This window comes from Filicampus tigris, chromosome 19 (assembly GCF_054856515.1).
Source record: "Filicampus tigris isolate MCC_2025a chromosome 19, RoL_Ftig_1.0, whole genome shotgun sequence".
In the NCBI taxonomy this organism is placed as follows: Eukaryota; Metazoa; Chordata; class Actinopteri; order Syngnathiformes; family Syngnathidae; genus Filicampus; species Filicampus tigris.
In genome coordinates, this window is record NC_141235.1 from 6,578,584 (window position 1) to 6,590,633 (window position 12,050).

At 41.1% G+C, this 12,050-nt stretch overlaps 1 protein-coding gene across 2 annotated transcripts in view; it reads left to right on the forward strand.

Moving 5' to 3' along the window:
- LOC147129175 (bone morphogenetic protein 4) overlaps positions 1 to 11,193 on the forward strand; it is a 39,459-nt gene extending 28,266 nt beyond the window's left edge. Inside the window, exons 2-6 of one of the 2 annotated variants that reach the window (XM_086017014.1) lie at positions 4,678 to 4,750; positions 9,124 to 9,263; positions 9,614 to 9,730; positions 9,815 to 10,004; positions 10,090 to 11,188. In XM_086017014.1, coding sequence (XP_085873140.1) covers positions 4,678 to 4,750; positions 9,124 to 9,263; positions 9,614 to 9,730; positions 9,815 to 10,004; positions 10,090 to 10,505 — 936 coding nt within the window. In that variant the 3' untranslated portion in view covers positions 10,506 to 11,188. Of the gene's footprint in view, positions 1 to 4,677; positions 4,751 to 8,218; positions 8,517 to 9,123; positions 9,264 to 9,613; positions 9,731 to 9,814; positions 10,005 to 10,089 lie in introns of those variants that run through there. The other variant, XM_086017013.1, reaches the window with a different exon arrangement.
- Positions 11,194 to 12,050: the final 857 nt, after the last annotated feature.

Genomic DNA, 12,050 nt, shown 5'->3' on the forward strand with positions numbered 1-12,050 from the left:
AAGTGTTTGTTTATGACGCACCTGACAATGACTGTATGACTAATAATTGCTAATTAGTTGGTATTATTTGAAGCTTTGTAGATATGCGAACAAACTATTTATAACAAAAATAGTGACAATATGTCTTTTTTAAAATACCTTGTGAATAAAGATAATTCCGTTTCCGGAGGGGGGAAAAAAAATGTTTTCCTTCACATTCTGCTCTGTGTCAAGGTCTGACATGTAAACACTGCTTTGAAGATTGCCAGCTAATTACAGATTGCTCCTATTTTAGTTCTGAATATGGAGATCTGCTCAGGGCAGGAGCTGACCCTGACAATCTCCTCTTACTTACAAGGAATAAACTAGAAAAACATTACATAAATATAGGAAACATTTGGCTTGGCTATCATATATTTATCCAACATTATTGTCCTCAATTGAACTATTTCTCTGCTCTTTCGTTATTTGTGACTATCTATAAGGAGGATTAAAGAAAGTGTATTGTTCCAAATGTATTCAGAAGCCATCTTCCCATTCCCACCAGTAGAAACCCCGAGACTTGGAACTGCACACGGAACCACAGCCAAATCTTCAAGGATCGACTTCCTCCAAAAACAGGCTAATCTATTCCCGAATCCCAATAAAGGAGGTTAGCGATACAAATCGAATGTTTAACCAAAGATCTTTATCGTTTCTTGATCGTTTCTCAGCATCCCCACGGGACCTGGTGATGATATCATCACCAAGGCCAAATGTTGCCTCTTGATAACCCCTTTGCTCCGTGTCCTGTAGCTAATGCTAATGGCGGCTATGAGAAACTGAGAGAAAAGATTATAGAAAGATTCATAGAAATAAATGAGGCCACATGGCTGCAAATGGGAAGAAAACTGCCTTTCTTTACATCCCTGCGTAATTCTGTATTGAAGCACAACTTGGTGCATATTTGCTTGTTTAGCCAGTCAGCTCAAAGATACAAGCTACAAGTGTGCTGAGGGCCGAGTTTAGCTTTTATGTGATACTCTACTCCCCCCATCAGGACAGATTGATGCCTGCAGGAGGACATGGTTGGTCAAAGAGAGTTTTACCTTAAGGTTGTTCCCAAATTATTGGCATGTGTCATTCTCACACTTCTGCCGCACGGTTTGGTGACATCTACTCATTTATTATATCACCCCAAAACAGTGCTGCGAAAGAATGACTCCTTAAGTTCACTTCAGTTTCTTTTTGGTCAACTCATTAACTTAATTATGAGGACAACCACTACAGAAAATCAACCTCCGTTGTGCAGACCTCAGCGTAGCTTACAAAAAGTCAGGAGACTCAGTTACAGTTTTTTGATGGTTTTATATTCATGGCATGGAAGTGTTTTTCATCCAAATATTACTATAGTTATGCCTTTACTACTGGGTTAGCGTAACAGAAACAGTTCTCCATCATAAACCAAGGACCCCCTATAAATGTATTGAGTTTGTGAGTTTTATCGATATTAATTCCCATGAAAAAGATTGCTTCCGATGTCGATGGGCGTCCTGGAACGGATTTACTCTGACCGTAGAGGTTCCACTGTACATAACTTTGTGGTGCGGACTGACCACACATTAGAGACCATCCCGGGGGGGCTGCAGCTCAGGGAGGAATTGGAATGTTAACAAACTCAGTCCAATTCCTTTAGCACAAACGAAACAATGCGCTCTGTAATTTGTTACATCTGCTACCTGTTGGCACTTAACACCTCTCCCTGTGCCTATCGCGGCTCGTGTGCAACAGTGGAGCGAATAGAAAGCAGAAAGCATCGCCTCGATGACCTTGACTCGTTCAAAGATTTGATATTTTAAAAAGGTGTTGCATTGGAGATTTGACAAAGCGCGATAAAGGCTACGCCGCAATCTGAGTGCTCATAAACATTCCACCATCATAATGGCCCATTTAAGAAAAAAAAAAAAAAGCATTAGCTACTCCAGAGCCAAGCATTACACATAAATACATGCATTCTGAGTGTGTTTCTATAAAAATTAGGGGTTGGCAGAGCAAACTTTATTTTTCACTCAATAGTTAAAGTTAATTACACGTTGATGTTGCCCAAACGGTTATCAGCTTCTTACCAAATGCATTGTAGCCATTTGGCCTTGCACTTACTATAAAACACTTTATAAATCCTTCTAGATATAAGTGTCAACACAAAGCGCACATATGCGATCTCCTTCCACATTCTTACTCATAAATGAGGCGCGTCTTAGATTATTCTTGGAGTCTTTGCAAGAAATATATGACTCCTTTACTTCATTCATGTACTTATAGAATAGCTATACATTGCGTGTCTCCAAAACCACAATGAGAGCAGGACTTTAAAAGGCCCCTTGGAGCTTTTGTAACACTCGGTCCACTTTTAGAAGACATTTCTGAAGCCAGACAGTGGGAGAAGGCGATGAGGATGAAAGTGCGTGGAGTATCTGACGCGTATAAACGGCCCACTGGTCGACCATTGGACACGACAATAGAGTAAGGGGAGGAGGGTGATGATGAAAAATGGATGCGTGCGGCGGACGAATTCCATATGCTGCTCTCGTCTCAGACGGGGGAAGCTTGGTTCGGATTGCTTATCGCAAATCCTCGGCTGAAAGCGTTGAGCGGCAACTCTTCATGCCTGCCCGGCAAAGTGTATTTCTAGATCTGTGGATTTGAAAAGTGGAGGAAAAAAATACTTGTTAGGACGGTAGTATTTTTTTAAGGGGAAATCAACCCAAACATATTTTTCATCACCAAGACACCAAATTACATTTGTGAGATACTGTGCAGATCTGTGAATGTGGTGCCTGTAGCTGACAAGGAAACTCACTGTGAGGGAGACATTATGTAAATTACAAATGTCATGTTACATTTTGCCAATATGGCAACTGGCTATGTCTTTGCCAGCCTGCAAATTTTGGGTGTGTGCTGGTGTTTTTTTCAATATTATATACAATATCTCCAAAATTGAGTGCATGCCTCATATTATTTTTATATAATAGTACTGGCAACCTTCTTATAACCTTGGCCTTCTTGATATAGAGAACAATTCTTCTTCTTTATCAGAAGAGGTAGAAATCAAGGCATTGCGGTTAAACAAAAAGAAAATTGACGCAGATAGGCCCGGCTCCAGTTTCTCCTCGCATCATTTATCATCGACATTTTTCATACCAGTGACCAGTTTATGCAAATAAAGACCACAAAAAGGGAGCGGGAGATGTGCCATCAAGATAACAGACCTCAGCAATAATGAGCTGCAAGCATGACCAACAAGCCAACTTAAATAGTATTATTAGACTATTTATCCCTTCAAATCATCTGGGAGCGTTCATAACCATGCCATATGATTTGCGGTTTAATCACACGGAGCTCATGTGGCCTTAACAAACACCTGAAGTCACAGGAGCGTTTGGTTTTGGGAAAACGATACTACAGTGCAATATTATTACCTTCATGATGACCCAATTTTTGTGCAATCATATTGGCGTCCGACCAAAAGGCCGCTGCTTACACACGTGACAACAATATCGGTGACGTGTGGGGACGTTCACGTCAAATTCATGATGACAAATTCATGGCAATAGCCTCTTTTGGTGCCTCATGCAGAGTAGAAAAAATGTTTTTTTTTATGTCGTGAATTAACTTTTCGAAATGAAACGCAAGCATAACAGGGGGGAGAATACTGCGCGAGCCTCCAAATTCAATGGAAAGTCATAATAGTCTCACTTTGGTCTCGTTGCCATTAATCAACAGAGAATATTGCGGTTAGGAAATCCATCATCCCCATGCACGGCTTCATCCAGTTAGCAACCCAACTGGAGTCGAAACTCAATTCTAATTATGCTTGAGTAAGTGGAGTCAAATTAAGTAAACAGGCATTTAAATGTGAATGGATTTCTACAGGCGAAACCACACGCACACACCCACTAAGCAGACCATGCAGGTGGCCTAGCAGCATAACAAACAGCCTAATTACGAGCAGGTGAACGTCATATGTCACTTAGTGCTACAAAATATTGGATAATAATGAGCAGAGAGTCAGAAGGGAAACAAGTATGTTTCGGCGATTATGAATATCACCGAAACCGCAACAACTTGCCAGATGAAGTAGCGTCTGGCAGACTTAATAACGCAAAAGGTGAGGTACCCGTACGGTGCAGTGCATGCGCTGGGGGAAATGGCTCTTAGACTGGGGGGTAGGGAAGCACATATAATTTAGCTGACTCCAGAGCTTGAACCAAAACTAAATACTCTTTTGATGGCGTTCCAAAATAAAGCTTGAATGACATCTTGCACAAATATACGGATAAGCAATTTCGACAGTTTTGTTCAAATTATGACTATTTCATTGTATTCAAATGCACATGACTAGACTAAATAAGCAATTATGCTTGAGTGAAACGGGATTTCATTCAAGCAATCTATTCTTTTTGGATGCCTACGGACACTTTTGGAATTGTTTTTTGTAAATGTGCACACTAACATTGCACTTGTTGGCATCGTAGGCTATTATACAAATCATGCAACATGGTCTCATTAGACAACTGGGGGCAAAAAAAAAAACCTGAGCATGTTTGCAGTCGGTGGCAATAGGGGAGCGGGGGGCACCCATTTTGAATGTCACATTGAAAGTCATGTCATGTGGTTCCACTTTTACTGTGAGTGTATTCCTCTTCATTATTCATTCAGAGATCGCAGCAGCAGTGGCCGCCAGCACTTGAGATGAAATGCCTTCCATGTGTGTCTAATTGCCCCAGTACAGGTATTTAACACAAGGTGAAGTCATTAACACATACACACACTTGTCAGATGTGAAGCCAGGTGGCCCTTGGCTGATAGTGGACAACCAAAATGAATGTGACATTCACCTACAGCCATTTTTAACTCCAAAATATAGTGGCCACGAGTGGCAATGAAGACAGCGCAGCACTGCGGTCACGTGATTATTGCATCTGCCACAGACGTCCGAGATTCAGGGTTTGAATCGCGGGTTGTGTGGAGTTTTTGTCTTCTTCCTGCTTGCGTTGGTTTTCTCACAGCAGTCAAGTACAGTGTATTGAATACAACTCAATGCAGCTCTGCTTACCTTTTGGCTTCGATGTGATTGCAGGGGAATCCATTGGAGAGACAGCCGCATTTGAGTGTTTCATCCTTCTGTACTCTGCAAATAGAATGCGAGCAGTATTTTGCTTCTTTTTAACCTTTGTTTAGTTCTGGTAAATGCTCGGACTAAAATAGTTACTGACGCACTTGTTGGTAAATTGTGTCCCATTAAAACGTCAGGCAGACTGATAATAGGAAGAACATTCATTTTTACACGCTGTGATTTGAGAATGGCCATATCCAAGTCAACACCCCCACCTGGTGTTCTATTGTGAAACCTGCAACCAGTTTCTGTGATGTACATAATGGTTGCTCACTGTTTTGCTACGAGTCAAAATACAGACAGTAACTACCGTATTCGACACATTATCAGTGTTGTTCTACACAATGGAAAATCAAACTGCAATCATAAAGGTAATCAAAACTGCGTGTTATTATCTTTGTAAAGACTTTGGCTGTTGTGTTGGATCATATGAAATTGTAGTGGCAATGATGTTGCGGCTTTTGTCTTTAGTTGGACCAATCCAACATAATTGCATTGAAAAGCGTGCGCGTGCCTGCATGCATGTCTGCTCCCTATACAGAAGGGAGGTTGACGTCACGGAGCTTCTGTGGTCATGTATCTGTGGTCAGCACATGGACATTGTAAACATTTGAGGACATCCCATGCCGAGCAGTCCTGTTCACGTGCGCTCCTTTTGCATCACGCAGGGGTTGAAGCTCGACAATTTACAATTTTTAAAAATGGTGGGAATGTTTTTTTTTTTTAAAGGGGAGTCAACCCGAAAATGTCTTTACAATATTATTTTCTATGCAGGCCCTTGAGTTGAAACTAGACATTCTGATTGTATTGCGTTTGTGGAACATGAGTTCAGCAGCAAAATCCACCAATTTTTAGCCATCTCAGGGCGGCCATTTTGTCATTTCTGTCTACTGAAAATGACATCACAAATGCTCAGGGCTGAGATGACGCCCAATCGTGGCTCAGGTTCAGAAAACAGGTGAGCTATGATTGGTTGTTAACAAAGCCATGAGTAGTTGTGATGTCATTTTCAGTCGACAGAAATGACAAAATGGCCGGCCCCTGGAGATGGCTAAAAACGGATGGATTAACTCTTCTTCCGCAAACGCAATATTTATCAGAATGCCTTGTTTCGACTGGTGGGCCTGCATAGAACATATTCTTGAAAAAAATATACGTTTGGGTCGACCTTCCCTTTAAAAAATAAATGCGTATAGAGCAAATGATTCAAGACTAGTCGTTTGTGTTTTTAGAACCGCATTTTTAACACACCCAGCACCGCAGCAATGGCAATCGGGCCTTTGCTGACTCCAATCTGACGCTATTGTCAGTACATATCTATTTCCTTGACACTCTTGGTCATGTGTCTTTGACTTTGGCTGTGGCATCAAATCCAATCAGCATGGACCTTTAGTTATCTTAAGTTATGACTACAGAATGTGTCCTGTCTTATCTGACAGCATAGCCAGCAGAGTGATCAGACAAGGCCCATTCAATATGAAGAACCTTATAGTGAGTAATGGGTCCCCCCTCCCCAATAGAGGCATCGTCATTCCTCGGTAATCAGATGGACAATGGGGAAAAAGACGAAGCTTTTGATCAACCTGATGGTCTTGAGAATTTTATCCCTTTTATTCCACGTGATTGATTGGAGATCATCTCGGATTAATTCTCATGCGGGGGGTCATGAGCGTCATGCTCAGTCACTGTCCAAACAAAGCCAGGAGGGGACGGGGGAGCGAGAGGGTCGCTGGGGACAAGGTGACCAATGTGCGCACGTTTGGGGGGGCACATGTGCACGCTAACAATGCGCATCATGTGCGTCATGGCTCTCGCTCTTCGTTTGCTTTCTTGCAACTGGCTTCACACTGATAACAGACAGATGGCAGGGAAAAAAAAAAAACATGATGAGGGAGAAACTTTACTTTGGTTGAACCCTCCTCACCCCGATGTTAAATACACTTCACGAGATACTGGAGCAAAAATACAACTTGTATGATTTTTACTACATGCTGAATTTTAAAATATTATAAATCATATTAGAAATGTGCATATAGTTTACATGTGTGTTTATTTTCTATCTATTTTTTAGGGTTTGAATCTATTAACTATATAATTTTCTTTGATTATATTTCCCCATGCATTTTATAAACGTACATATTTGAGACATGCATTTATTTGTTATTCTCTACTTAAACATGTGCATTCTATTTTTGTTTACTTATGAATTTACCTTTGAAGTGTTAATTTTATATTTATTTCCACATTTCTCTTAGTTCAGTAACCATAAAATATTGCCTTCACTTTATTAATCCAAACAAAAACCAAAACGAATACACATATTATGGATTTAAAAAGGATTAAAATACATAATATAAAAACCCAAAGCACTGCAATCATCGTCCATTTGCACGTGGGTTCCCTCTAGTGGTACCTGAAAGAATCACTGCCTATAAATTCAGTTGTATTTAACTTTTTAGTACATTTATTATTCTCAAAGAACTGTTTTTTGTTTTTTTTTAACTATTCTTTAGGTAAGTGTTTGTATTGAATTTGTATGTGCAATATATTTTAATAGAATATTTTTTAGGAACACTTTGGCTTCTACTATAATGTTGGTTGAGTTGAAGTGGTGGTATACTTGGTGTAAAAAGTTGGAGACCGACAGCATAATAGCATAAAGAAATTCACAATTCACTTCACGTGCCTAACATTGTACTATAAACTACTTTAACTATAGCTTGTTTTACTTCTAATCGCATAATAACGCACTATTGCCTATAGCAATATTCAAATAAAAAGATTTAGTCAATATTATAACATAACTAATAATATTATAAAACGTCATTAGCCTGGATGAGCGGGCAAATTGGCTGTTATTTGTTTATTTTCAATTCATTTATTTATTTTTTAATCTCACATTGGGGCAGTTTTCACCTTTGCTTTGTGTTTGCGGGGTATTTTTCGCCGCCACCTTCCATCATCAATCAAGGTCCAATCATCCACTGATGTTAGTTGAATAGTGTCATCAAGTGGCACATGGGTGTCCTTTTCCTTATCACGCGTAGTCCCGCAGGTGTCCAGCTCAGTCCGCCCCTTGCCAATATGTCAAGAGGAGCTGTGCGCTGGCTCGTATTCGCCCTCCAGCTGCGCTGCGTCACACTGCTGCTTGCCGGGCCGACGGGGACCCGGGCGGACTCGGACCCCGACGAGAAGTTGACGGAAAAGCTCGGCGCTTTATTCAATTGGAAGGACCTGCTCCGGGGCGCGGCGGTGGCCCCCCACAAGAAGGCGCCTCAGTTCATGTTGGATCTCTTTAACGCCGTGTCCTTTTCGGACGGGACGAGAAAAAGTCAGAAGGAGATTCTGGAAGGAAATGTAGTGAGGAGCTTTGAGGATAAAGGTTAGGTGACACTTTGAAGAGGTTTTAATACATTTCGGTTCCTTTTCTGAGGGAGGACAGCGCTGAAAGATACACATTCGAGTGCGTAATTGCGCACGGCTCACTCATGCATGCCGTGTTCTCCCTTTTTGGGCAGAGGTGGATTTACTGTACTTTAAGCAACAAAATGACTTTATTAGACACCCGAGCAGCGAGTAATAATTTTCGTCGATGACGTCATTGTCAGAGCGCAATCCGTCAAAATGACGGATCTGGTATAGGTCTAATAGGTCCAAAATTTACTGTTAATGCATTTTCATTTATCTGTACTTGAGCATGGGTTAGTTAACAAAAGGAAAATATCTTTTTGTGGGCAGAGAAGTTATTTTTACTTAGGGCAATAAAAAAAAGTCATGTTAATGTTACTTTAGTACAGTACATTTCAGAGCCTGTACTTTGTTACTTTTGTACAAGATTCGAATCATTGCTTTGACCTTTAACAGTCCTTTTTATAGTCTGAGTTTTTCTCCAAGAAAACATGCATGGAATTTCATGAAATGCGTGAAGAATGTCAATACATGCATTAAGAGTCTCAGTGGTTTTACTAAAGTTGTGTTTTATGTTTCAGGTCGTGATGGTGAGAGGTTTCACTTTTTCAACCTGTCTTCCTTTGGAAGAGAAGAGAGGATGATAAAAGCCGAGTTCCGTTGGTTTCGAAAGAAACAGAAGCATTTCCTAGAAAAGTCATACAGGCCCCATTTTTATAAGGTAAACATGATCACTGTTACTTCTCATTTGGTTGAAGGCCAACCTTATTGTGTGCCGGTGCAGTTATCAATCAATCACATTTTATTTATATAGCACTTTTCATGTATATAACATGAGCCAAAAAGGGACGTCTTTTTCAAAGTTGTAACTGTGTTTTGACAGTCAACTCCATTTCAGTGTCACCAATTCACAACACAAGTTATCTTAAATGACACTTAAAGGGACTAAGGTCGTTGCGTTCTATTAGTTCACCACTAGATGACCTTAAATTCTACACAATGTGCCTTTAACATATGAAGCACGCCTCTCACATTATGCATAACTCATTTCTGTGTCTTGTTACCACCCAGGTGGATGTGTATGAAGTGCTGGATAGTCAAGTGAAACCTTGGCGAGGAAACCTCATCACCTCCAGACTGGTTCCCCTTTACACCCAGGGATGGGAAGTCTTCAATGTCACACAAACGGTTGGTATTCAAACCATCTCCTCCCCATCACCACTGCCAAATAAATGGGACAAAAGTCCAAACAAGTTGACTTCTTTTTTTTAGGTGTCTAAGTGGATCCACAACAGTCAAGATAACAACGGCATCCTGATGGTGACCACGCTGCCATCTGGGACTTGGATGTACTCAGTGGTTACGTCACCCAAACTGCGTGGAGAGGCAGCAGCCACCAACGCCTACTTGGTAATATTCTCTGATGATGGGAGGACCGGAGCATCCAACCAGTCGTACTTTGGTAAGACGATGGTGCTTGACCCCCCCCCAAAAAATTTCCAACATTCCATTTGCCTAACTTTTTTTCTAATCTTCTCTACCACCAGGACCAGTCCGGTCTTCATCTGCTGCCGTTGAACTCCACGACCACCCCACTAGGAGGCGACGTGGAGCCGCAGGGCTCTTACCCCGCGGCCATTCCCGTTCCTGCCAGAGGGTTTCCCTCTTTGTAGACTTCGAGGAGATCGGTTGGTCAGGCTGGATCATCTCGCCGCGGGGCTACAACGCCTACCACTGCAAGGGCTCATGTCCCTTCCCGCTGGGAGGCAACCTCCGAGCCACCAACCACGCCACCGTGCGCTCCATCATGCACGCGCTCAAGCTGTCCACGGATGAAGTGGAAGCGCCCTGCTGTGTGCCCGACAAACTTCAGTCCATCAGTTTGTTATATTTTGATGATGAAGAGAATGTGGTTTTGAAACAGTATGATGACATGGTGGCTTTGAGCTGCGGCTGCCACTGATGCTTAATGCTAATAGGACAAAAAGTGATTGGGGAGATGTTTTAAGATGGTTTTATTTGGAATCTACATCAACATGATGAATGAGAATGGGTTAAATAAATACTGTACATCGCCGCAAATCATAGCAACGCCAAATAGCATGCAAATATGCCCCCTAGTGGCCGTTGAGATGACATCAGAACAATAATTGCTTTTTCTTGGTCCATGATCTCACCTTACGGCATAAATGTTTTGATATTACAGAATAACGAGCCGCATAATGTTGTTCTTTCATTTAAAAATGGCAATGCAATCAAGCACCTCTGTAGCATCAAGCGGGCATATATTTTGAGCAAGCAGCATTAGTGGAGAGCAATGTTGTTCTCAAATAGCTCAGAAGATCGATAGATCCAGTGGTTGTGGGCAATGAAGGGACGTTACAATCCGACAAGTACTCTGGAAATGGCATAATTTTTGTTTTTCCAGCACGGGGTTAAAAAATTATTCTTTAGTTACAGAAGTTTAAATTATGTTTTGAATTTTGTACTTTTGCACTTTGTATTCTATTTTCCAATCGTCTGTACATTAATGGTAAAATTCTGTCATTATTCTGTCTTTACTTAACCTCACCGGCAGAGGGCAGCATGAGCAATATGGTTGGAGTGTAATATACTGTAAGAGATGTGTTCACACTCTTAATTTTTGTATATTATAGATCTAAATAAACATTTTTTAATTGTTGAGTTACTCTGATAACATATATTTAAAAAAAATACAATATACAATAATTCAAAGGTCAAATCTTGTGGAAAATGTAATATCTAATCTCTTTTTCTTTTTTTATTCACACATGCAAAATTCAAACATGGTACATCCTAATTTGGGAGGGAAAAAACGCCAATCCAACAAATTGTTTTGCAAAACCATTTCATATTCATATTGCCTGCTTATTTGAAAACACACACATTGCGAACATATAGCTCAGCACATCTGAACACAAAAACCAGGGCATTATCCATTTTTTTTTGGAGGGGGGGTAGTCCATGTATAGTAAGGAATTTTGAGGCAAATAGTAAATTTTTTTTTTTTTAAATCGAACATGTATAGAAAGGCATTTTTGGGGAAAAAAACAACCATGGGCGTTTTTTGGGGGGGGAAAAGGCGTTAAAAAACGACCATGTATAGTAAGGCATTTTGATAGAAAAAATGACCATGTATAGCAAGGCGTTTTGGGGGGAAAAAGAGGCTTATGTTGCACTGCAGTTCCTGCAGTTCTCCCCTTCCTTTTTTGCGTTCCTTCTGCAGCGCTGGAGTGTGGGAGGAGGCGGGGCTGAACTCTGGAGCGTAGACTCACCCACTAACCTGAACTACATCAGGCTGATTAGATGCCAGACTATTTAACCAGCTTCTCCCTTTGCTCCTCTGCCAGATGATTCCTTGACTTCCACGCTGTGTCTCGCCACTCGCTGTCAAGTGCCCCCTGCTACGTGTTCCAGCTGATAGAGTCGTCAATTCTGGGTGACCTAGTTACTCCTTTTGTTGTTACGTGTTTCCCAGGGCAAGGTG